This window comes from Parasteatoda tepidariorum, chromosome 6, assembly GCF_982258835.1.
Source record: "Parasteatoda tepidariorum strain Cologne lab strain chromosome 6, Ptep-v5.0, whole genome shotgun sequence".
Classification (NCBI taxonomy): domain Eukaryota; kingdom Metazoa; phylum Arthropoda; class Arachnida; order Araneae; family Theridiidae; genus Parasteatoda; species Parasteatoda tepidariorum.
Window position 1 is genome coordinate 24799770 of NC_141760.1, and position 27976 is coordinate 24827745.

General features: G+C 27.0%; 2 protein-coding genes across 5 annotated transcripts in view; both read right to left on the reverse strand.

The window, feature by feature from the left end:
• The window catches only part of LOC107452101 (uncharacterized), a 61371-nt gene that overhangs the window by 13119 nt on the left and 20276 nt on the right, over positions 1 to 27976 (reverse strand). For all 4 annotated transcript variants that reach the window (XM_087165563.1, XM_087165562.1, XM_087165564.1 and 1 more), the window contains 18 exons: positions 26380 to 26493; positions 25952 to 26056; positions 24652 to 24822; positions 23888 to 23966; positions 22428 to 22582; positions 21212 to 21412; positions 20510 to 20740; positions 16404 to 16712; positions 14238 to 14406; positions 12224 to 12381; positions 10957 to 11058; positions 9896 to 10023; positions 8726 to 8872; positions 7630 to 7724; positions 5357 to 5771; positions 4195 to 4359; positions 1992 to 2116; positions 367 to 629 (listed from right to left, as the gene is read on the reverse strand). In XM_087165563.1, coding sequence (XP_087021689.1) covers positions 367 to 629; positions 1992 to 2116; positions 4195 to 4359; positions 5357 to 5771; positions 7630 to 7724; positions 8726 to 8872; positions 9896 to 10023; positions 10957 to 11058; positions 12224 to 12381; positions 14238 to 14406; positions 16404 to 16712; positions 20510 to 20740; positions 21212 to 21412; positions 22428 to 22582; positions 23888 to 23966; positions 24652 to 24822; positions 25952 to 26056; positions 26380 to 26493 — 3132 coding nt within the window. The remainder of the gene's footprint in view (positions 1 to 366; positions 630 to 1991; positions 2117 to 4194; positions 4360 to 5356; positions 5772 to 7629; positions 7725 to 8725; positions 8873 to 9895; positions 10024 to 10956; positions 11059 to 12223; positions 12382 to 14237; positions 14407 to 16403; positions 16713 to 20509; positions 20741 to 21211; positions 21413 to 22427; positions 22583 to 23887; positions 23967 to 24651; positions 24823 to 25951; positions 26057 to 26379; positions 26494 to 27976) is intronic.
• Positions 17153 to 18195, reverse strand: LOC139425567 (uncharacterized). The gene has a single exon (XM_087165566.1). The coding sequence runs from the start codon at positions 18071 to 18073 to the stop codon at positions 17234 to 17236; it is 840 nt and encodes a 279-aa protein (XP_087021692.1). The 5' UTR covers positions 18074 to 18195; the 3' UTR covers positions 17153 to 17233.

Genomic DNA, 27976 nt, shown 5'->3' on the forward strand with positions numbered 1-27976 from the left:
TGGTCAGTCAGATGATCTGGCATAAAGAATAAAAAGTAATTAAGTATTAGAGAACGTGTAATAAGCAATTTTTTTATTAGAGCAAGTTAGCAAGCATCACTGATGTGATTTTTAAAACATTTGACAAAACTGAATCGTCTATGCTTAATTTGAAAACAACGGTGTCCACTAAGCCAATCAGAAAATTCCATTTTTTAACTTTCTTTGAATTAAATTTTTTACAGTTGAACTCATTTAACTTCATGCTGAATGTCATATATTTGGAGCTTACAGTATACCCATGATCCCGATATACAGACACATTGACAGGCATGCACGTAAATTCTTTATTTTATTACATGTTATAGATATTAAACATAAACTTACCCCAAGCAAAAGCCACAGCTTTTTGCATGAAGCATGGAATGTAAGTACCAATCACTTTCACAAAGCTAAGATACTGCACAAGAGCTTCAACAAGCATCCAAGCAAAGGATGCCAGCATGAAAAAATGCAGACAAATGGCAACTGCCAAACAAATAGATTGAGAGTTTTTACTTTCAATACCAGCTAAGAAAATGATGAGGAAACTTATAAGTGCTAAAGACAAATTAAATAAGGCCTTGTTTTTCAATTCCTTCCTCCATTTTCTGAAAAATATATAATTAATATTTTATTTTTATATACATAAATTTTTTATTATATATATTCTAAGCATTTTAAAATAACTTTTACAATTGATTTAAATAGAAATGTTAAGTCACACAAAAGTTTTTAATAAGTTATTCATATTTCAAACAATTTACTTATACAATACAAACTAAAAAAATATATGCAAATGAAAGCGTATATTAGGAAACAAAAGAAAATTAACAAAATTTTAATATATTTTAAAACTAATTTAAAAAATGAGCTTACTATAAAGTAGTGAGTCAAGCTTTTTTTGCAGATCCCTTAGAATTCTGCTAATCCTAACTAGTGGTTTCAAGGCAAACTTTGAGAAAAATATAATAATAAAGTCCCATTTGTTATTCCATAGATGCAATGTTATTTTAATGTCTATTCAAATGTCCACACTGAATCATTTATTCCAATTTACCACTGAGAACTCTGTTTTCAATCCATGGTGCTACCAATATTAATTACAGAAATTATACAGATATTAATCTGACTTCCATCTGTAGTTATCTCAACTTATTATGCCATCTAAAAAAAAACTCATTCTTTCCATTCATTCAGCTGACTCAAATTATTACTTTTGAATTTTTGGACATTTAGTTACCTAGTCATTTTGGCCTATTCAAATAGAATTTTGTATTCAGAAGATTGTAAATAAACTTGAACTACCTACCTAACATTTAATTTCATAGTAATATCCCCTTCTACCACCTTGGGTATGGCACGGTTATTTTATTAAAATTGAATTATCTACAAAACAAGTATCTATAAGTAACAATACTGGTCCACATTAAGTATTACTCCATAAATAAATTGGCTATAAAGTTAAGAGAAAGCCCAGATATAAGGATTATTTACAATTAAAAAAAAATTCCTATAAATAAGACAGATGGATTAACTCTAAAATTTCAGAGTACATGAACCAGATGTTGCTCTGCTATGTCTAATGTAAGCTAAAAAAAATTAAAACAAGTAAATTAGATAATAAAATCTCTCAGGGCCAGAAACCATATCAGACATAAAACTATGAACCAAATAAAAACAGAAGAAAGGTAATTAATGTGGATTTAGAGGGTTAGGGCAACCTTTCTGAGAAACAATTTATCATACATTTGAGGCAAATAAAATTCAGTTAATGCTAAAAAACTGAACTTCATCAGTTTTCCATTCACCTGCTTTCAAATTTTTTATTCCCTGAAATAAATCATATTTAATATTTTATTTTAAATTGAATCTTAAAAATTATGTTTTATGAAAATCTTAAATAAAGTAGTAAATATCACAAGAACAAGGGCTTGCCAAAATGACTTTATGTAAACATTGGAATAACTTACCTGAAAAGGACAAAAGTAAGAATTATTATCCCTAAACCCAAAATGGACAAAATGCATCCAATGTATGTTATAATACTTAAAGTCATTTCGTGACCAATTAACAATTGATCTCCAGGTTTTAGCTCCTGAAAAAAAAAATTTAAAAACATTAAAAATTATTTAAATTGTGAATGGTAGAAAAAAAGAATTATATATACAGTAAAACCTGTTTTTTGCGCGGTTCTTTTTTATGCGATTTTGTTTTTTTGCGATTTTTTTTGTGCGATTTATTTTTATGCGGTATATGAATCTTAGCGACTGTAGCACCAGTTTAATGTATTCTATCAATGTACACATACACGTTGTGAACGAACTCTGATTACGTGGTCTCCTTGACCAGTTGACCGTCATCACAAAAACTGATCACTGACTTTATGGTACCAAAAAACAAATCAATTCAAATCCTATCTTCAAGCGACGAAAGCGATTTCCAACCAATTCATCACAAGAAGATTTGCGTTTTGGATTACGACGAGTAGCAGCAAACTATTTAATGTATAATTTGAAAACTTCTCCATGTATATGTACAATGACGAATTAAATATTTTTACAATTTCTTTAGGTCTAATTTAATTATTTAACTTAATTGAAAGCATTCTCTCATCTATTTCATTAATCATTGATGTATTTTCTAAGCGTAAGTTTTTATAAAATTTTCGAGTATTTTTTTTTACTATTTCTTTCATGCTGTTCCTATCCACCGCATAAAAACAGGTTTTACTGTATATTTTAAGCAAATGCTGTTTCACTACTTAAGAATCAATCATTATCCTATCACCTTCCTTTATCTTTGCAAAGAAATGAGATAAAATGATACTGATCATGTGAAATAATTCAGGGTGGCATCTTTTGATCTTTTCATCTGGACAAAACAGGTTAGAAACCCCACAAATAGAAAAGATGCATTAAAAGCTCTCAATTCCCCTTACCCTCTGAAAATTTCTTTCTTTTTCATTTGATGGGTTTAAAAAAAGATAATAGAAATCTAGTCACTGAGGTCAGTTAATATAAATCAAACATTTATTCAGATTTTTGACAAATGACCGATTGAGAGTATTCCCGGTGCCTTACAAGTAGGTATTGCAACATTCTTTTTTTTCTATACATCATAGAAAGATTACCTTCAAGTAAGAATAGCCACATTTCCAGTCAAGCGTTGTTTCATCATATTTAGAGAACATTCTGAGCAAATTGAAACATTTTTACACACAATTCTAAAATTGGTTTATTAAAACATAATTCCCTGCTAAATATAACTCTAAGCACATTTTTATTATTTTATTTAATAGTAATTTAAAAAAATTAAATTGTAACATATACAAATTTTTATATCTTTTTAAGGAATGTAATTTTACATGGCAAAATACAAAATCTGAGTGAAATTGGTCTAATGGTTCCTGAGAAACCAAATTTTTAAAAAATTGCATTTTTAAAATTCAATTTCTCAGGAACAATTCGACCTACACCCAAATGTTATATTTTTTTATTCAAAATTACATTCTTTAAAATGTAAGAAATTATAAATCTTACAATTAAGAAAATTTTGTGACTATTATTAAATAAAATAATAAAAATATAGAATAATTACTAAAAGTTTTTTTTTTTTTTTTTGCATGATATTATCTTCGGATCCGAATCCATCAAAGAAAATGTATGTTTATTCAGAGAAAGTACGTTGTTACGTCTGATTTCATAATTTAAAATATCATCTGCACTAATTAATTAGTATATTTGAGGAACCATTAGGATTGAGTCCTAGAACAAGAAGATCCGATCATTAGAACAAAAGTTATTCAGGGTGGCCGATTTTTTATTTTGCGCACTGTACTATTAAATTAAAAGGTTTTCCAAAGTTAGTTTTTATAATTTTAAAACCTACAAAACCCAAAAAATTTCATTACATAAAACTACATCTTAAAGAACAGGGAACACAAGTTTCAGAACAATAAAACCAATAAATACTTCAAAGTAACATTGTGTGCGAAGTATGAAAATAGATAGGTTGATTAAGAAACATTCACAATCTTTTTTGTGATTTAACTATGTATTTGTTAGGCAAATAACGATCTTTTGATAGATAAGTTAGAGACCTCTCACATTTAATAACAACAAGTTAATTTTATTTCAAAAATTTAAAATAATATTTACAAAGCCCTAGACTTACTAGAATGACAGCAAAGCTGGTAAGATGATCACATAAACATTGCATTTGGTTGTCATGAATCAACTGAGAGAAACATCCTTTGTAAGACCACCCACCAAAGTTCTCATTTAATTGCTCATCCCAATAAGCACACTTATATTCTGATTCATTACCTGCATCAACTACCTGTTGAAAAACAAAAATTGCAAAAATAATCAACTTAATTGTATTCATTTTATTTTAAAGAATAAAACACATAGTTGAACTTGTTTATGAACAAAAAAAATAATAATATGGTGGATTTGGAGCACTACAAAGATCAGCCTCACTTCGTCAATAAGTGGCCTTTTTACATCAAGATACAACAAACATAAACATCAATTTGCCAGCATAAAAATTGTAATGCTTTTAGATATAGAGATATTCAAAATATTTATGTGAGATTCAAAGAGTTCTTTTTAACGATCTCTGAAAGAGATCTACAACATCATGTTGAAGTCAGAGTGCACTAAAGACGATGCTATCAATGATTTATTTTTAGAGAAGTTTAGTTAAATAAGAAAAAAAAGTTATTTTAGAAAAAACTAAGCATCTTAAATAAACAAACCTGTTAGCAGTTTTTAAAGCTAACTAATTTTTATGACATAAAATTAAAAGCAAACTTAAACAAAAAACATAATTGTAAATTTATTCAAAATAGTTCGATTATTCATAATAGGTAAATTTGTTTTTACTCATAATTACATCAATAGGAATAATTTTTATTGATGCTAAATTTAATTCACTGATCCGGTTTTCATGAAGCCAATACAAGTGACATTTCCACACCAAGGAAATGACACTAACTAAAATTAAAATCGTTTGTAAAAAATCATGCACCTTTGATAACATTTTAAAGTCAATGGAGGTAACCCTTAAGAACGACCAACCTCTATTAACGATCATTTTACAGGAAAATATTGTAGAACAAAAAGTAGTTGCTCCCTAAAGAATTCACTGTATCACCATATTAATAGATCATACACTAATCACTAAATATGAAGCATAAAAGAAATTTATTAAAAAGGCTCAAACACAGTTTTAATAAATATTCCCTAAAATATTTATTAGACACAATGTAATTAATATTTCATTATTTCATCATAGAAGTTCAATTAACGTTATTCAAGCAAATAATACTAACCTCGTGAATTTTAAAAATCATCTCGATAGGAGGATTAACATCATATATATGTCGATTTCCGAGAGAAACAGCGATCAATGGACTTACAACTGCAATATTTTTCACAAAATGAAAGCTCTGTTGTATAGTTACAGCTAGTTTGCTAGTATTTTCAGCATATTTTTCCACCACCAAGGAATCTGGTAAGACAATTCCAGCTTCAAAGTCTCCAAACACTTTATTCAATTGTCTTTCACTTCCATTATAGAGAGTAGTAATGTTCATATTCCAATCTTCCAGAATACCTCCTGTAGTAAATCTATATTCCGAAGTGTTCAAAGGAATTATGCTGAGAGCAATATTATTTCTAGCGAATTTGATTATTTGATCACCAGTTTCAATTCTGGAAACTATGCTGTCATATGAAGCAATTAATCTAAAATAAACATTTAAAAATATTAAGTTATAAAATATTAACTTTAAATACACAATTTCTTAAACTTTTACATCACAACACCAGAGTTTAATGAGCAATATTAAATTTTTAAAAAAATAACAACAAAAACAGTTTTGTTTTTTAGCATATTTTTTTTCCAGAAATTCATCTCAAACTCAGTAAGCCATTTTCAATTTAAGCGAGCCATTTTTTATTTGATATGAATGAATTATATCTTGTAATTAATTTCTTTTCCTATACATTTTTTTAACTTTAAAAATTTTATTTGTTGATTAAACAAATGAATATTTTTTTAAATAAAAAAAGATCCCACATCAGAGCTTAATTATCAGTCTAGATAGGCAATAATTTTTTCAGAAATTCAGTTATTTTAGTGAGTCTATTTTTATTTGATACAGATAAATTAAACCTTTATTTTGATATACATTTTTTTTAATTAAAAATTTTATTTGTTGGTCACATAATTAAGTATTTTTTAAATAAAAAGAAAACCCACATCAGCAGAGTTTAATCAGTAGTATCAAATTAAATAGGTGTAGCAATAAAAACAATTCAGTTAACCAAGATACTTTTGCCAGAAATTTATTTCTAATTCAGTGATATATATATATATATATATTGATTTAGTTAATTAAAACCATGTATACTTCAGTAGGGCAAGTTTTCTTAGTGAACTTCAATTTTGATCAAACATTTTCAAACTTGTTTGCAACATAATTAAAAAAAAAATTCTGAAGAATAAAAACAAATCCATACATTACTAGAGTTTAATCAGCAATATTTTTCAAAAAAAAAGTAACTTCATAATTATTTCAGTTTAACAAATATTTTTCATCAGAAATTTATTCCAAATTTAGTGTGATCAGAAATTCGTTAAAAATTTAATGCTTTTAATTGATATTGCTGACTTTTGACAGCACAGTGTTTTGTTTTTTTTAAAATTAAATCATAAAAAAAAAAATTTCGTTGGTCACAAAATTAAAAAATATTTTTTTTTTAATAAAACAAAACCCCACATTATGAGAGTTTAATTAGAAATATCAAGTAAAAACAGTAGCATCAAAACCATTTAATAATTTCCCATACATTTTTTTAAGAAATTCGAAATTTTTTTATAATTGCTAGACAATTGCACGATAGTTGCTAGACATTTTTACAATTGCTAGACAACGCTGAGTACTCGTAATGCATATTTTAAACAATTTATCAAATAAAAGTAGTTATTTGGTACTAATAATTCTGCTTAATATGTTGCTTTCTACTTAATTACTTAAACACAAAGATAACTCTTCTATCTATATCTTTACAGATACACAAAGGCTTAAAACTTATATTCAATAGCCTGCAAGTAAATAAAAAAAAATACAACACATAGGCAAAAAAAGTACTGTGAGTAAAACTATATTATTTAAAATTTTAGACATAACAAATTTAGAGTTACATATGAAACATCACAATTGTATGTATTTACGAAATTTATAAAATTTCTTTAACTGAAGAACTTTTTCATTTAAATTGGTTTATTTATTGAAGAGAAGATGAGGAAATAAATAAGCAACTATGTTACATTGATGAATAAATTGTATAATTAATATGTGCTTAATACAAATTTATTTGAATTACTTAAGAAAAAAGATAAGTAGTTTTAACTTAATAAGCATTAAAAAAAATACATATTCTTAATGTTCCATAATGTTACATTCCTTTTTAATTCATTAAAATAAATTAGAAAGAATTTAAAATAAGAGAAAAATGCATAATTTGTTTACATAAAAAAAATAATGAAAACGTAAGTATTGTAAGAAAAATAATAAAGTTATAGAGTTTAAAATCTTACTCATTAGAAACATTAGATGAAGATAAGCTGTTAGTTTGCATCACATTTGCAGCTTGAATAAGGTGATCTAAAGTTGAAACAATGTTATCCAACACCTATTAAATGAAAAACTCATTAGAATAGCAATCAACTAACTCAAAGTTGAGTATTAAATTTTGAGTAGAAAAATTGTCAGAACATTTACTTCCTCGTTAAATCAAATGAATAAGGCAATAAGTTCTGTTCTGCAAAATTCTGTTTTGAGAAAAGGCTTGCTAATAGTGTGCTAATTACACATTCATTCTATTGCATGAAATGAAAATACAAAAGCACTTTCATTTCATGCATGCATTTTGTCATTTGTGTGTGTTCCAGTTAACTCTTTAAAATATGTTTTTGAATATGAAAACTTTCAACTTACAAAAAAGAAAAAAAATTTCTAAATGATATTCCATCAAGATCTCTCAACAACAATATCAGTGCACAATCCACAAAAAAACTTCTATCTGGAAAACGGTCATGGCTGGACATTCAAGTCATAAACAAATTTTTACCCTCCTTTTAAAAATACATCCCACAATTAGCCCAAGCTCTAACTAAACCTTTGAGGAACCTAATAAAAAAATACTATTACTTGAAACCTAATAAAAAATACTATTATTTGAAAATAATAGTTGTCAAAAAATTACGTTATTTAAATTAAAATTCCAAAGGGGTAATGTATGCACTAAAGCTTGAGTTTGTGAGTGAAAGATTATACTTTAGAAAGTGTGGTTGCAGGATTGATAGAAATAGATTTCGCTAAATCAATTTCTTCCAGTCTTTTATGTTAACAATTACTGGTCTTTTAAAGTGGAATGATACTGTAAGGCTGCATATTGTGGTCAAGATCTCTCATTGTGGCACGGCACATTTCTTAACTTGTCCCACATGAACCAACACATTTTCATATCGTCCTTTTCAGTATATTTCTCTTATTTTCCCCTTCTAACCAAGTGTATAACAGGTGCAGAAAGATTGGAATGAGTGATGCAAAATACAGATATTAAATGAGAAAATAAATTATCATATTTTAAAGTGTAACTATGTAAAATAATTTTCTTTTTAAATGTATTACCTCTATAGCAATTGAAGAAACATCAGCCATATTTTTCAGAATTTGAGAAGCATAGTGGATATCAGCAGAATTCAAACTATTAGGATTAGTTGTCAGTTGCAGGAAACTAATTGATGAATTCAAAATATTCTCTTCTGTGATATTATTCTTGAAAAATATAAAGCAAAATTTATTTATAATAAGGAATGAAGTTTTAAAAAAAAATTCTTATTTATATTTTTTTACAATAACAATGAACAGATTTGACCTAAATTATTTTACCACATAAAAAATTATTTACTAACTGTAGCAACATTATTAAAATATGGGAAAGCTTTAGAGTACAAAACTTTCACAAATGTTTAATTTTAAGAATGTGGAATTATGTAAGAGATTCTCTTTGTAAATATGGCCAAACATTATAAATGCTTAATAAATAATGAATTCCTAACAATTATTTCTTTAGTAAATCGATTGCTAGCTAGTAAAAGTTGATTAAATTCAATTTAAAATTAAAATTAAACTCAAAAATGTTGAATGTTTCATGCATGACACACTGTAAAGTCAAAGCTCATACTTTAACTCAAGTATTAGTGATCATTGAAAATATCTCTTATGCCAAACCAAGACTTTTTTTATTATGAGAAGACTGAAAGAATTGCAAGCTAAATTAAAATTTGGTTTAAATTAAATACTTCAGACATATTTAAAATTAATGCTATTAATACCCCAAGAACCCAAAAGAACTCAAGCAAAAAGCTTGACACGAGTCTATCATAAAAAATCTCAAAAATATAAACAAAATAGCATAAATGTGTTTAAATTATCATTTTATACAAACACTACAATTTTTCAATAAATTAAGAAAGAGACGAAATAAAGGTTTAAGGCTGATAAAACAGCTCAATAAAAATTAACAAAACATGAAGCCTTTATATTATTGGACTCCAATTAATCAGCTGTTTATATTTGAAATCATCAAAGATAATTTTTAAATAGTGATGAATTTTAATTTTAATTTTTTTAGACATTACGTGTATTACAAGCATCTGTGTCATAAAATTATTTCAAAAATACAAGTGATGCTTAAAACTTAATGTATCAATCAGTAATAAAAAACTTAACATGAGCTTATTACTCAATAGGGAAAAAAATGGTAACTTCAAAAAGAATTCATTAATAAATACTCACTGATGCTAATCTATGTAAATGTATGGTGATATCTGAATGAACTGGAACGCAGTTTCCTTTAACTGGAGCCCAAAATGCTCCAACAGAAAAGTCTCCCATGCATTGTCTTTTGAGAGGAATACCTTCTTCTATTGTAAAATGGATTAATAAAGATTATAAAAAATTAAAATAACAAAATAATTTAAAAATTCTTACTTAATAATTCTAAAACAATATTTTAAAAAAAATTCCCGTCACTTTTCATTTTTTTTGGAATGTAACATTACTTAAGATAAGTAGATTGTGCAAAACATTATGTTAAAACTTATATTGGAAAAAATTTTTCACTTAAATTACAATTTCAAAATAAATTTAAACACTCAATAAGACGTAAACAAATGCCATATTTTTATCAGCATTTATTCTGTTATGTATTATCAGTATTGATATATTTTATTGTAAAATATACTAAATAAAAAAATTTATTTCATAAAGTATAAATTAAACTGATGAATAATTGCATTTTCTTTAATAAAAAATTTATTGCAAACATTTTTATAATTTAATTTAAGCAATTAAAACAAAAATATTAGCATAATAGAAAATAGTTACTTTGCAATTTAAGCCATTTTTATTACATTTTATATAAGGAAATGCAGTTTTATACTTATGAAAATAAACTTTTTCACTCATTCAAGTGTTTAAAACAAATTAAAAATGTTTTTAAGATAGTGAAATCTTTTATCTTAAGCCAGAAATAAAATATTTTAACTCAACATTATTTATAATTTCAGTTTCTTCCACATACCAAAAACATACGTTCAGATTAAGTTTACAAGTTCTTTTTTTTTTGTTACAGTCCAAAAAAAAATTTTTAAAACTAATTTTTGTTTAATTACAAAGATATTTATAAACCCACATAATAAGCTTTAATTTCAACCACAGATATTTCAATTATAATCTTAAAAAGATTAAAGGTATAACAAATAATAATCCATAAAAACTAAGAAATATAAAATATTAAAACAAAAATACGAGTTGAAAGTAGTTAATATCTGAAAAATGCCTAAATAAGAAGTTACCTGTTGTGCACATTTCTTTAGACACTGCAAATTGTTTTAAGGGTGTGGTAGGCCAGGTAATAACTTTTTCACTTACAAGAGTCTGTTCTTCAGAACATCTTACTGGAAATAATTATAAAATATTAAAATGTGGGTTTTAGAAAACATTCTAATGTTCAAGTTTCAAAAAAAAAATATTTTTTTAAATTTTATAAATTTGTAAAATTTTGAATTATAACCCAAAAAGTAAAATTTAACAGGATAAAAACAACAACAAAAAATCAATAACTTTTTTTAGTCTTATCAATTGTTAGGTTTTATCAAATTAATGCTCATTAAATTAAATAAATAAAATTTTGGAAATTATTATCAATTTTATTTTTAAAAAAAAATTCTAACAAGAGGTTTAATACAAACATATAATTGTAACAAGTGCTTCTGTAGCTGTATATTTCTGCGCGTCACTTTTGTAAAAAAATGGTAGTATTGTCTTACAATCCATTTAAAATTAGTACTTTGAACTTTCTTTAATCTTAAGTATAAAGTAATATTTGATTTTGATAAGATACAATTCAGCAAACAAATTGCAATATATTATGAGGAAATAATTGCAATATATTATGAGGAAACATACAATCACTGTACTTTTGAGTGAGCTATATTGGGCTAAATATAGTTTTAATTGCTAGAAAAAACTTTAAGAAATAAGGAACGGCTCTACATACTAAAAACAAATAATGCTATAGTAAATGAAATAGTTTAGTATAGCTCAAATATCATCCATAAATATCCCATAGATTGCGCTTTGAGTGGTCATCACTGTTAAAAGACAAAAATAAGAAATAAAATTCACTGTATTTTCCAAGTTTGTAAAGAGAAACCCGAAAATTCTCTGTTATTAATTCCCTGTATTTTCCAGGTTTTCCCTATTCTCCCTGTAGAGTGGCAGCTCTGTATTAGATTTGAGATTATCAGTATTCTACTCCATAGCCTTTTAATTTTGAACCCAACTTTGAAGAATTTCTGATCACTTTTCTTCTTAGAAAACATAAGGGAAGCACATAAAAAAATATTTTAATAATAAACAAAACTATATTTCATTAAATTATTTACAAATTCTTACTTACAACTATTTAAGAGATTTATAACATTATAAGCTTAATAATATGAGAAATATAAGCAATTTTACAAATAACAATTATAAAAACAATCAGTATAAGTTAATAAGTTATTTAAAAATAAGTTCATATATGATACATTTCAAAATAACAGACAAATGGGAACACACCTGTGCTTCTTAAAAGAAAACTGTTTGTGTTGAAATGTTTTTTCAGATAAGCATTGATAGCTGTTCTGTGTAAATAAAACGAAGTTTGAATATTTCTTAACATAATATTTTCATTTTTCACTGTGCCATTGAAATATAGATGTATGAACAAGTCTTTACTGAAAAAATAACAAACATAAAAAATTAAAATCATACAGCAGACTCAATATGCCACACATTAAAAATGGTAACATAGTAAGACAATAATTTAACCAATACATCTATAACAAAAAAAAGAAAAATATTAGTTTCATGAAAATTAAAGAAAAGATAAAGAAAACTAATTAAATAAAAATTAAAATCTTTGTGACTGCAATTCAAAACTAAGTCATAAAAAGGTACAAGTTTTATGATGTACTAGGTAACTAACTGATAATTAAATTATTACTTATCAGAAAATAATTTTTTGTATTGAAAACAATCATTCATTATAAAATAAGAGAACTAGTTAGTAAGATCATTATATAGAAAAACAAACTTTAAAATCAAAATATGAAATGACATTAAATAAAAAATTTATAGAAGTATTATACTGCAAATGAAACCGATTAATGAAGAAAATACGTAAAATATTTATTATTAGAAATTAAAATAAAATATTTATTAAAAAAAGCTACTTATAAAGAAAAACCATCTTCATTCCATTAAAGCTCGCAAAGCTACAAATTTGTAACGTCTTTAGAAAAGATTTTACAAGATGATAGCAAACCTGCATAATACACATGAACATGTGAATGCTGTTTGCAGAAAATTTATCATTATCACAGCAGACTTTTTTAGTATCTCATTATAAAATAAATTATTTAATGCAGCCAATATTTTTTCACACTATTATATATAGTAAAATGAGTAGCACAATTAATCAAGATTATTTAAGTGTAGACATTAAGAATTGAAAATAGTTTTTTATAGAAATATTTCTTAAATATTGCAATAAAATTTTTTTAGTGATTTAGATTTTGGATACACAAAGAAGGGTAAAACTAGGTAAGTCTTGGTCTTGGATCAAGTATTGGGAGAAATTTTGTCTTCATGGAGGACTTTTTGATGGAACTAACCTTTATTTGCGTTACATGAAGAGGAAGACCAAGAGAACCTCCCACGGTTAGCTTGATGGCAAAGGGATTCTAACACATGATTCGTCTACCACTGAGGATATTTCACGTCAGCACTGTGGTCGGTGTAAGCCGGATGCGTATTTGTATCGATCAGCCATCGGTGGGATTCGAACTTGGTTCACCTCATTGGAAGGCGAAATCTTTATCCCGAGCCATTACGGCTCAGCATACAAACCAGTGACATAAAATAATTACTCACTCTCAAAACAAGTTCATGGGTCTTAATTTGCTTTACAAATAAATAAATGAATAATAACACTTTAAAGGAAAAAAAGAATACAATATATTTTAAAATTAAAACTTTCAGAATCATTTACAAACTATCTTCCTTATTTTTGAATGAGATAAGAAATACTTTGGGTAATAAAATTGTTTTTACAGCAATTGTTTGTAAGTTTTGTCTGATCTATTAATGCTAATTTTAACATATTTCTTAGAAAAATATTAATGTACAGTTTATGTTTACTTTAACATTTCAGAATAAAAGCTTTGAAAAAAAAACATTTATTTTAGAAATTTATGAGTATTATGAAACTTAAATAAATTAAATACAACACAAAAAGCTCATATCAATACAGTTGAAAGAAAGCCATTTTAGTACCATACAAAAGAACCATCCTCTGTGGAAATACCCAAAATAAAAAGAAACACAGAAACTGTATTTGCATAAATAATATTAATTGTTCATCGGATCAAAAGTTCATCTGAAAACTCAATTTTAAACTTCATTTGAAAACTATTCCATCATATGAATTTAACCTCCCTTAGGGTAATATTATGCAACATAGAGCATCACTTCTAATTATACTCAAATGTATTTAATTTTATTTCTCAGAACATATTAATTTAGCACATACTTATCACAGGACTTGCTTCTTATTTGGGCATGCAAAAAGCTTTCTGGAAGTTCATCTTTAAAAAACTGCAAAAAATCAGGCGGAAGTTGTGTTTCTGTCCTAACTTTAAAACAAGAATGATGTTGTAGATCCTCATCCATATAAAGAGCCAAAATAAAAGTATGGACACCTGAAAATATTAAGGTTTCATTCATGTAATACTAAATACTGTTAGCTCTAAATTGTAGTATAATCATTTTAAACATGCAAATTAGTAAATTGTAATTTCATATCAGTAAAAGTGAAAAATATATTAATTGCATGAATTGTTTAATTAGAAAAAAGTGAAAAGTTATTAAATCTGAATAAATCACTTACACTTTATCAATTATAATGTGTGGCTAATACTTTGCTAGTTATATTTTTAAAATTTATTTTTGTTTATTTTATATCAATACACATTCCTAAATCATTTAAGTGTAGAAAAAATTCTGAAACTGACAGGAGAAGAAAAAAGTTAAGCTTTTAGAAAAGGAAAAGTTTTGTCGATTGCTCATAATTGAAACAATTTTTCATCTTATTTTGAATGAACTATTAAATTTAACTTAATATTTTGACTACAATAATAGAAAGTAAATTCTTAAAAAAATAAAACACCTATTGATACAAAGAAATTTTAAACCTATTGCTTACAAACTAACAAGTATAAAAATTGGTTAGATTATGCTAAATAATACCTTAATATAAAAATTAATTCTGCATAGATTATGCTTTAAAAAATAAGCATTTATTTTTAAATCTTGCTATTCATCCTTAATTTTCTTGAGTATAAAATAAAATATAGCATTTGATGGAAATAACCAAAATAATTTCAATTTTCCTTTAATTAAAGTGTTTTGAAAAGTCATTCTTAAAATTTTGTTTGCTAAAAAAAAAAAAGCAAAAACTATATTGCACAAAAAAAAAAAAAAAAAAATACAGCTTTAGAACAGTTACCATTTTTGAATCATATTCTTTTGAAGTTAAAGTGAAACTAAATTTTAATGAAATTACAAATGTTGAGGTAACAAAATTTGATACTGAAATAAAAAATATTACTTTAATGTTAAATGATGTGCTAGCTGGAACTAAGGTTAAAAATTTTAATTTCCCTTGAATATTGAATAAAAAAACATAACAACAAAATGAAATAGGTATACTTTTAAAACTCTTGATTTCTTGATTGATAATTTTTAATTAATTACAAGAATGTATAATTACTCAAATAATGAAAGTATTAAAATTTTAAAAAAGATTCTAAAAAATTTGCCTCTGTCAGCCTATTTAATTAAAATATTTTTTACAAAACGAACTTTTAATAATTTTTTAATCACATATTAAAAATTGTACCTTAATCTAACTTTATTATGCATACGAGAAATGATAAAACTTTTTCTCATAAAGAACAAATTGTAAAAAAGCAAAAAAAAAATATCCACTTTGTCATTAAACTGATTGACCGATATATAGTTAAACATATTTTTTGTTACAATTGAAATAAAATTTTAATCATCAAATTTGTCAAATGGAAATTTCTAAACTTGTCTTGTTAGAATAAAACCTAAAAAATCATATTTCTTTTCTTTTTTTTAAAAAAATTTCAAATACAATAATAAAGACTGACATCTCTTATGCTTATATATTTAAAACAGATTGGAAAAAAAAGAGATAGCAGGCTTCATCCTAAGCCAAAATAAATGCATCTTTAGTATTACTCTTCAATGCATAAAGCTTTATGTAATTTTATATTATACCAAATAAAATTTCAACAAAAAATTTTGAAAGAATTTTTTTTTTTTAAATTTTGTATTTTTCATAAAAATTCAATATTAGTGACATTAAAAGAAGCATATAATAACTGTTCTTACTAAATTTATTCAAAGATAAAAAATATAAAACTTTATTCATACAAACCCCAAATAAAGAAAAGCATATAAAATATATTTAATGAAGAACATGTGAAGGACTTGACACAATACAGTGATAAACAATACTGTATAAGGCGAGATATTTACATCAAGCTGTTTACTTAGTATTGTTTTCAGATAGGTATTTTACAAGATCTGCTACATAGCAGCACAATGAACAGAAACATTTTATTGCCTACATGAAAATTGTGATATTTATCACCAAAAACAATATACATACCTGGCATTCTGTACAGTACTTTTGGAGAATAAATTCTTTTTAAAGGAAACAATTGATCAACAGAACACCAATAATAGCCTTGGTATAAAAGTATGTGCTCTAAATTTGAGTGAGATTCAACAAATAAAGTTAATCGACTAGTATTAAAGCCAGGTGATAAATAATCACCATCTTTGTACCAAGAAATACTATTTAACAGAAACCAGCCACTAGGAACACAACGGAAATCAAATTTTGATATTGATTCTTCAAAATTGGTAGAAGAATGCAGAGGCAGTGTTCGATCTTCAATATAAGCATGTGTAGGACCTAAAATAAAATATAGGTCTCAAATAAACTCATACCAACTTATGCACATGAACTTAAAAAATAAATATTTTCAAGAATTTTAAAATAATATCTCTATTATAAAAATAATCAGAGTATTTTGCTTACATAAATATTTAAACAATTAGTAAAATAGTAATGTTCGAAATTTCAGTCAAAATTTAATACCAATAACATTCATAAATGTCTAATCTGATACTTCGGCCTTGAGCAATAGATTAAAAAAGTTTTTATTAAAAAAAAGAAAATTCTAATTCATTCTTTATTTTTATTTATTTTTGACTAGCTTGCACAAAAAAATAATAATTTTACATATAACCTTATGATTTACTATATTTAAAAACAATAATTTTTAAATAGGTAAAATGGCAGAACTTAAAGTTAAAATTCAAAAGACATATTCTATGAGATGCTAATGATGATTACCATTTATAACTAATAGTTCTTTCTTAAAAGAATTCTGTTGTTGTTGTTGTTGCTAATTCCCATCTGGTCTGACGGGGTCAGACCAGATCAATGAATCCGTTGATATTCAGAAAATCCGAAACCAGAATGGGAGAGGAATGAATGTCATTCCAGTCCAGCCCTAAACAGTTCAAGATGTGCTCAGGTGATGCCTGGTTTTGTTGGCATTTAGGGCAAAGAGGAAAGACTTTTTGATTTGCAGAAAATGTGAGACATTTCAGGTGTCCACTGGCCAGTCGGGATAAGCAGGTGTTGGTTCGCCTGTCACCAGGGAGAGATAAAGAGAGTCCTGGTCTTTTTGCTTTATACCAGTAGTGAATAGGTGGAAGCAGCCACTTTTGTTTGTTCTGGGCCTTTTGCCTTGCAAACAGTTCAAGGTATGTAAGCTCTGAGGTGGAGGGGACTGGATGGTCTAGTCCCTTCTTTGCAAGAGTGTCAGCCAACTCGTTGCCGTGGATATCGACGTGGGACGGGATCCATTGAAAGTGGACCTCATGCTGTTGGGAAATGAGCTTTACTTTTTGTAAGATCGAAAAACTGGTTTTATCTCCAATGAGGGCCCAATTTTTGAGGTGTTGAATTGAACTACGGCTGTCAGATAGTATCCAAGTATTTCCAAGGTGCCCTTCACTCAAGATTTTCTCTAGTCCCCTGTCGATTGCAATTAGTTCGCTTCGAAAGACGGAGCAGAAATCGGGGTTTCGTTGATGAAGAGTGTAGTTCTCTCGAGGTGTTTCAATAAATACCCCACTGCCAGTCTGTCTATCTATTTTACTGCCATCAGAGAATATTTTGATGTCGTTTGGAGGGATTTTATTGATGATTTCCAGGGACAATTGTCTGAGGAAGTCAGGCACACAGTCTTTCTTGTCAAGCATGATAGGGAGGCTTTCATGGAAACTAACATTGGAAAGATCCAAGCAAGTACTAAGATTGCTATGAAGATAAAGAGGTTCAATATTTTCAGCGATTAACAGTTGTGATTTAACATGACTAAAAGGGCTGTTTTTCTTTAGCCTTTGATTGCAGGTTCAATTATTTAGGTAAATAGCAGTTAAATTGCCTTGGTCTAAACTGGAAAGTTTATTGTAATATTTCACTAAAATAGCTTGCCTTCTGAAGTTAAGAGGTTGCAGATCTGCTTCGTAAAGAACGATCTCTGAAGGGCAGCTACGTTTCAGTCCAGTGATGATGCGAGCGGCGCTCAGTTGAACCTTTTCCAATTTGTTTAAGTTAGATTGAGAAGCACAGCAGTAGACAGGATAGCCATATTCAAGAATTGGTCTAACAAGAGCCTGGTAGGAAGTCCTAAGAGTAGTTGCATCTGCTCCCCAATCCCTACCAGCGATACACTTAATAATATTTAGGCGTTTCCTAGCCTTCGAGACAATATAATCAATATGTTTGTTACTTGTAAATTCGGGATCGAGAATGTATCCCAGGTATTTTGGGTGTTTCTCGTAGGAGAGCTTCTGGTGTTTGAGAAACAAGGATGGTTCATATTTATAAAGTCGTTTATTAGTAGTGAAGAAGGTGGTTATCGATTTGGTTGGGTTGAAGCTCAATTTGAATTCATCTGCGTACTTGGATAGGGCTTCTAATGAGTTGTTGAGTCTCGACTCAATCTCGGCAACGTCGTCACCGCTACCCCAAAGAGCAATATCATCAGCAAACATTCCGATGCGAGTCCCGAGAGAAACAGTTTTCTCAATTCCGGCCATGTACAGAGTGAATAGAGTTGGACTGAGGACAGTTCCCTGGGGTACACCCTGACTGAGGTGAACTGAATTTGAGAGAGTTCCATTAAACTTCACCCTGATATGTCTGTGATGAAGATAGTCTGAAATCCAAGCCAGTGTATTGCCTCGGATGTTGTAGGAATCGTGAAGTTTTATAACAAGTTTGTCCTTCCATACTCTGTCGAAAGCTTTCGTGAGGTCCAATAAAGCCGCAACGCTGTGATGGGTTGGCCTGTGGTTCTGCGCATCTCTGATAGTTTGGGCGAAGAAAAGAACTTGGTCCATGATGCTGTGTCCTCTTCGGAATCCGAATTGCTCTCTAGGGAGAGATTTACTCTTGTCAAGAAAGAAATGGAGTCTGAATAAGACCATTTTCTCCATTATTAAAAGAATTCTATTTATAGCTACTGATTGTATAGTGAGAAACAGACCCCATTTATTACACTCAATTTATTTAAGTAATTTTAACAGGTTAGTAAAAATTCTTTACATCAATTTGACAAATACAAAATCAATATATTCTAAATCTAAATTTATTTCATTATATTTTTGTAGACTAATATAAAAATGACATTACATAAACTAAATAAAATTATTATAAGAACAAAAATTTTATATAAAAAATTTTATCAATTGCACTAAAAATGTAATAACTCCTAACAATAGTAACAATTCTGTCAACCATACCAATTTGCTTACTTTAAATAATAACACGACTGCATGAAGTCCACCTCCAGTGGATCCCTTCTCACGTTGGGGTTCTGGGCAATGATATCGACGACACTCTGGCTAAGGAGGGGACAGGAAAAACTTTGATGAGTCCAAATTCACTCACCTTCATGGAACTAGCATCAAAAAAGAAAAAAGAAGACAATGTTTCCTGGCTCGTACCCCCCAAACATCACTGGTACCAGAGCACTCGTCCAGGAGGTGCACTCAACATTCGGTGCAACCTCAAGGATCAGACAGCGCTTACCAGGCTTACCAGCGGCCACCTAAGTCTCTTTCCTTCGAGGGTAGTGTTAAAATCTTCCCAAACTGCCCCAGGTTACCACAACATGCAGGCTTCTCCCCAACATATCCTGGACTGTCTTGGACTGGACAAGAGGAACATTCCAGAAAACCCACTTTTGGTGGCCGACTTCCTCCGGGTCATGAATTTCATGAACATTGTTTAGCCCTGCTAATTTTGGGGATTAGGAAGAAGAAGAAGAAGAAATAATAACACTAATATTAAATAAAACATTCCCACAACAGATTGTTGTGGGCCATGGAGTCATTAATGTTAAGGCTCCACAATTTTGTGACCAGTCGCATGATTGTTGGAATGTGGTCAGCTATGCACAAAACTTACTTCCATAACCACTGAGCCATTGTGTCTAAAAACAATATTAATAGGCATAAATAAGGTACTAACAAGGAAGTTTAAGAACCAATATGAAATGGGAGAAATTAAAACATGCATTCAAATATTTAATAAACGAATTGCAGAGATTCAAAATAATTTGTAGAATCTTATTTAATATTTATAATACTTAATATTTTCCAAATACGCAAACTGAAATATTTTCTTACCATTATCTTCTATCAATTCAGCAGTCCTCAATTCACATATTGATGACTCTTTAGAGGAAGGTTCCTTCAGTGTCCATTTCATTTTATTTCCATGCTTGGAATCTTGAGTTATAAGGCCAGCAGATTTAGACAAATTAAAATTAGTGCCTGCTTTCCAGTCTACAAATTCCATGTCATGTGATGATTGTAGCTCATTGCCTTCTTGGATTAAATCCATCCACCAAGAGGAAACTGTTAAAATATATGAAATAAATTTGTAATATTTATAAGTAATAATAAATATAATTTATGAAGAGTTTGAGGTATAATAATAAGTAGTGTTTTGCAGAGGGTTGTACAACAAAGGCATGTCCCATGGCATCTAAATAAAAGTGGACAGTAGACAACACACTCTAAAATCTATTACTATTATTATAAAACTGGTACACAATTACATAAAAACAATTTAATGGCCACACCAACAATTTTTTTGTATTTTCATAATAGTGTTACACATTTTGTTGAGAATTTTCCCCTTATTTAAAAGAAAGTTATAAATTATTTGCTTAAACATTCAATTTTAAAAGTACCTATCAATTTAAATTTCTTTATTTTCCATAAAAGAACAATGCAGATAACTGAAGTATAGATAATTGGAGATTTCTTGCATGTAAAATATGTATTAATTATAAAATTATTAATAATAAATGCGTAGTAGGATACCTTTATTTACTGGCGTAGCTTGCAAGAGGATCTTGAAAAAAGAATACTTGTGCCAACTATATATGCTTTGTAACAGACTTGTATTAAAAGGTAAACTTGAACAACTTTCATTTGCTTCTGACCAAGGTTTCTTTGTTGATTCTATATGATAACACGATTCTTCGCCAGCAATCTTATGCCACAGTTTCGTAAACATGAAAGCTGTAAAAAAATTTAACTTCAAAATAAATACCTCAATAAATTATATATACAGTGGAGCATCGTTTATACGACGCCGAAGGGACCACCGAAAAACGTCGTATAAACGATAGCGTCGTATAATCGATTTTTACTTCTAAAACTGAAACTAACTATGTTTTCAGTTAATTTTAATGTTTAACGTGTTGATTTACATAAGTTTCTAAATTAGACAAAGCAAAACAAACAAATAACCAAAGGAGAAAAATTGCAGTGAGCCATTTGAATGTATGTTACCTTTAATTATATTTTCTTGCTATTATTCTCTACAATGTTTTGAATAGCGAGTTGAAGTTACTGCTTTCTATGACGCAATTTTAAATTTCTAATCACGGCCAAATCTAATGGCTGAAGCGCACTTGTGCAATTTGCAGGAAAAAAGAGAGCTTTTACAATTTCCAAAATAATTAGTATCGATGGGTGAGCTGGACATTGGTCGATGAATAGCAACATTTTTCGTTTTTTCCTCTTCATAACATTGTCTAGTTTTTTCAGTCATCTAGTAAAAATTACGGTCGTCATCCAAGCATTCTTGTTGACACCCTTTTCTGTATCATTCATGTTGGCAAATTCCACCCTTTTTTAAAATACACAAGAAAAAATAAAAAATTAAATAAAAAACAAAATCTAAAAATCGACGTATAACCGATTCTGTGCGTCATATAAACGATATATTTTTACATTAAAATGAATAGGAATGATTTGGGACCACACTAAAACGTCGTATAAATGTAAACGTCGTATAAGTGATCGTCGTATAAACGATGCTCCACTGTATATTTTAATTACCTAGTAGCACTCAATAGACACAGTCATAACTCGATACAAAGACTCTTCAGATTATTTTTCCATTTATAATTTTAAAAAAATTATGTTTTAATTAAATTAAAGGAAAAATAAAAATTTATATAATAAAAAAACAAGAAAACCAAAACATCATAATAGTATAAAATTTAGTGTACTTTTAATAAATAATTACCTTCTAATACTTTCAAAGGATGATGAATACAAATAAATGGCATTTTTGCATCGCAGGAAGCTAAATCATATTGAATCACTTCATTTACAACTTTGGCCACAGCACAAACTATTTCATCATCCTTCAAAGAAGATGTCTGATTGTTTTCATAAATCCTGGATAAATGTCAGAAAAAATATGTAAGAAAATATTCTGAAGAAATAACTAATTAACAGTAATTTAATATGCAAACAGAATAATAAACTTTCATAACTTCAACTCCAATTTCTGGACAAAAATTAATAGATTCAAAAAGTATTAACTTTGTTAAAAGTCAACACTGATTTTTGTGGGTTTTTTATTACAATGACAAAAAAGTATTAAATTAGAGCAACAGAAAACTGTAAGTTGGAGTGGAACAATAATTTAGTAACTAATTTATAATATTTTAAAAATTGTAAGTGAAATATATGATTCGTATATGAACAAAAGTGTTAATTTTACGCCTTACTTTTTGATATTAAAATGTAACAGAATACTAAGGTGCAACAAATTGGATTAAAAAAACATTTTTTTTTTTTAAAGTTTATGTTCTAGTCACTTGTACAGTTCAGCTATGTTTCTTAAGCTGCAAAAGTCACAAAGTGAAAGTTTTTATTGTTTGTTTTTTTTTACCTAATAACAATAAAAATTAATTGCAAATTGTCCTTTATAAGTAATTTATTAATCAATCAATAATATAATTACAAAATAAATCAAAATAGTTTAATACATTAATTAAAGAAAGGAACAAGAAAATTAATAGTTATTTCTTATTTAATAAACTTAGCTTGTTTAAAGCACAAATTTGAAAGTTTTTTGTTAAAAATTGTTTGGAAAATTTAAATTAAGTAATAAGCAATAACATATAAATAAATAACAATATTTCATAATTAAAACTGAAAAATAAAAGTAAGGACAACAAATTAAAACAATTAAAATTATTTAAAATTATTCATAAGAATTTCAAAAAAAACTAGCTAATCAATAGCAAAAACTAGTAGTAAACTAGCAACAACAAAAAACTTAAGATTATATTATTCCTAGAAATTTCATAAATGTTCAATGACTGCAAAAACATTTTATAAATGGGAAATAAGATGTAAAAAAGTAGAAAAAAGGAAAAGAAATCTGTGAGACTCAAAGTTGATCTTTATTATTATTATATAGCATTATTGATCTTTCTCGCCTAATCTTTTAAGATTAATATTTATTATTCCAGATCACTTTAAAGAAGTCTAAAATCTTAAAATCACTCTAAAGCAAAATTAGTTTTGAAGTACTTTATACCCCATATAAAAAGTTCTGAAGTTAATTTTACAAAAATTATTATTTTAACTATAAAATATTTTTATAAAAATATTTCAAAGTATTATTATTTGAACATTCACAACATAAAATTTTATTAAAAGCAACAAAAAAGTGAAAAAAATAGAAGTTACCACTTATTTTCAGAATTCATACCAACAAATAAAGTTTCGTTAGGATAAATTTTTACAGGAAGCCAATATGAAGATGATTCTAAAAAAAAAAAAAAACAGTAAAAGACATAAGAAAAGATACATAAATATTTTGAAGATTTACTAAATCATAGAACCTAAATAAATTGACTAAAAATGATTAACACATCCAAATAAATTCATCTTGTTTGCAAATATACAATTTTAATTAAATTAAATAACATAAAATCAATAAGATACTAAAATGATATAGCAACAAGGTATAATAAAGAGGACAATACAAAAACAAGATCCTTAAAGTACTAAAATCTGTTGCTTAGAAATATCATAAAAATAAAAAAGAACTTTCCAGAATCCAAATTACATTATTAAGTAGAACATTCAAAAATACAATATGTTTATGTTATCCAAACAAAAAAAGGAGAGAACTGTGCATTAAAAAACAAATAAAAGGGAGGAAACTATTAAAAGACAATATGTTTGAATACAATAATTAGAAAATTTAATAGAAAAAATATCATAAATAATATTCTAGTAAACCTGCATAATTTAGAATAGATGAAAGAATCAAAAACTGCTTAAGAGACAAATTTTTCCTATTAAAACCAACTTATTTAAAACTTAGCAAAAATTATTGCTATGCACATAAACCTAAAAAATTAAGTATATTCAGAATGTATCTAATATGATTTTTCTTTCATTAAACTTTTCAATTGTAGTAAAGAAAACAACAACAAAAAAGGTACCTAATGAAGATGCTGAAGCAATCTCTCTGAAGGTATTAAAATCAATTAAATAACTTGAAACATTACTGCAGGCTTCCAAAGCTTCATCCCAAGATTGCAAACTATGATGCAATTTATAACACATTCCTTGATTTGAAGTTTTAAAATCACCAGAGCAACTGATTTCTACATCTAAAAAATTAAAATTTTAATAGATTACAGCAAAATAATATAGTACAGTTAAAAAGAGTAAAACAGACAGCTGAAACAATACATTGGACACAGATATTAAAAAGTAAAATGGAAAGGGGAAAAAACATAATTTCTTCAGTTTATTTTTGAATTTTTAGTCTGATAAGGTGGTTTTTTTTATCAAATCAAATAGCTATCGAAAATTAATTCTGATGACAGAATTTATGAAAACTTTGATTTAACAGCAGAATTGTATTTGATTGTTATGAAGAATTTATGTCTAACATAAAAATCAAATTTAACGAATTTTAATACTTAAGCTCATTTAAGTTATGACTCCATTTATGAAAGAGCACTATTCTTAATGATGATTTGCTATTTAGTAAGATTAACTAAGTAAGTTTAGTCAGTAAGTTAATACTGTGAGTAAATATAAGTAAAAAGAAACAGGAAAAGTAAAATTACAAACTGAAAAAAATATTTCAATATTTTTAATTTTAACCCTATTTAACCATAAAACTTTGAGGAAACAAGAGCCAGCATCGGCTATATTGATCCAAGGGGAAACTGCATTAAAAAGTAAGTCGATTAAATGGTACTAAAAAATGAAGAGGGAAAAAAAGGAAAGATAGCTTCTATGCCTCTGATTTGTGAGGAGTTCACCTCAGTCTAACTAATCTATTGAGATGTTGAATATTAAAGAATGTAAATTTTAATAAATACTTATTGATTTAAATGGGCTTGACTCATGTGATGAACAATTCATCTAGAGGAAATAAATTTAAATTTAAAGTGTAAACCAATTTTGTGATACAGTATTTTAACCTTCTCTCTTTATGGGCTACATACACTCAAGGCTATTTAATTATTTCTCATTACATTATGTACAACAAAAAGAACACAATGAAGTTTTTAAAAAATTTCAATAATAACAGAAATTATTTTCAACAAGCATAAATTCAAATAATAATAAAAAGTAATTAAAGATTTTTGCTCAATATGTAAAGCTATTACAAAGAAGATAAAAGACTGCATAGGGCAATTTACACCCACATCAAATAGTTTTAACTGTAACTCTAAATAACACTAAATAATGAGAAAAACAAAAAATACATATTTTATGAATTACCTTCAATTGAATGTTGAAATTTTGTGCAGGTGGAATAATTGAAAGGTAACCAATCAGCTCCTATGGTAAGGCTAGGTCTGCACACTCGAGTTTGCAGTTTCCAGTCTATAACAGAAATATATTGAATTACTTCTTTATATAATATTAAACAAAAACCAATGAAATGTAATTAATATAAAAGTAAATAATGCTTCACACAGAAAAAAAAAGATATTATTTTATTTTAACAAAGTGGCATGAAAATTTCAAAATGTTACTTTTGTTCATAACATACAATACTTCAAATATAAAATATTTATATATTACTTCAAATATTTGAAGTTATTATATTTGGATGAATAAAATTAAAAGTACATTTCTTGTGCATTGTAGGAATATTATTGAACATATAACTATTTATCTATACATGACTTTTAAATGCATAATACCATTCAAACATAATGGCTCAGACACTGCATGCTTGGTTTGAACGGTTCCTTTCCATTTCAAAACCTTCCCATAACCTGTCTCTGCACTCATAACATTTTCTTCAAAACAAAAATCTGAAATTCAAATACAGAAAAACCTCTAAAAAAACAATAATACAAATGAAATTTATAAATGTAACAGCTATAAAAAAGTAAACTTTTGACAGAAATTTAATATTAAACGAATTCCATTCACTAATTTAAGCTTAACTAATTTCACTTAAACAAAAACAACCAACAATACCTTCCTTATTTCTAGATATTAAACTCATTTCTAAAAAAAATAATTACGATAGGTTTTTTTTCTTTTCTTTTAAAAAGCAAGTTCTAAAAATTTTTAAAAAAAATTTAAATAAAAGCTAAGAGTTTTGAAGCTAAGAAACAGTGTTGCTTTTTTTAAAATGTTTATACTCAATAATTTTAAAATACCATTTTCACAAAAGTTACAGGAAAAAAGTTGAGCTTGCAAAAATGTCAAAGAAATAACTGACACAAAAAAATGTAATAAAATAAAAGGAGGTGCATTGGATCAGAATTTATCAAAGAGTTTAAAAAAGAATAATGTACTGGCAAAATAGCAAAAAATATGGTAGTGACAAAATACTGAAAAAGTTTATTTGGAAAAAATTGTTCTGATGCAATTTTGAAACTATATTTCTAAATGATGAACTTAAAAAATTGAGAATTTATATTGATACAAAAAATAATAAATAAAGCTTAACATTAAATTGTAAATTATAATGTAGTTGTCTAGTTTTGATATTATAGAGATAATTGTTAAATATCATAGAAGATTAAAAAATTTTATTATGAATCAATGTCTAATAATAATCGATCAAAGTTCAAAACAGAAATAAAATAATACCTTTAAATGTTATTATTAAAATAAAGTTATTAAAGCAAATTTTATGAGATTTTCAATTCAAAATCATATTTCACGTTTTTCGTTTTGCAACTTTTGAAATAGAAGTGGTGAATGAGAGCAAGGGAAAATACTGCTATTTTTTGTATTAGTTAACAGATCTTAGATTTTAAAAATTGAGAATGTTGGGTAAGAATTAATCACCCAACATGGATTTTCTCTATCCTTCATTCAATCAATTAGGTGGACTCATTTCTACACACAAACAGTAATTCTTAATTACAATCAATTACAGTCAATTTTTAAAAAGTGAAAAATAGTTTATTCATAAAAATCTATCGATTGCAACAGGCTTCTGATTTTATAAGTAAAACTTAAAACTAACAAAATAATTTTAAATGAGAGGATACAAAATAAAAAGAGATAAATAAAATGAAAAAAAATAACCTGTATACAACAGAAATATTTAATAAGATGCAAAAATGTATTTAGAAACAAAGACACTCATAGTTAGTTTTAACTAAATTATAAGAGAAACTAAATATATTTAACTAAAAAAATTTGTGCCATAATTTTAACACAAAATAAAGAATAAGCAAACTAGAGTAAAAATGTATAACAATTAATTAGTAGCCTTTGTAATGGGTACATATTTTATGCTATAAATTACAGCTTTTACTCTAGAATGCATACTCA

What these genes read in the sequence shown, in the direction of transcription:
- LOC139425567 (XM_087165566.1), bottom strand. Translation starts at nt 18,073, where the DNA reads ATGCTTGACAAGAAAGACTGTGTGCCTGACTTCCTCAGACAATTGTCC.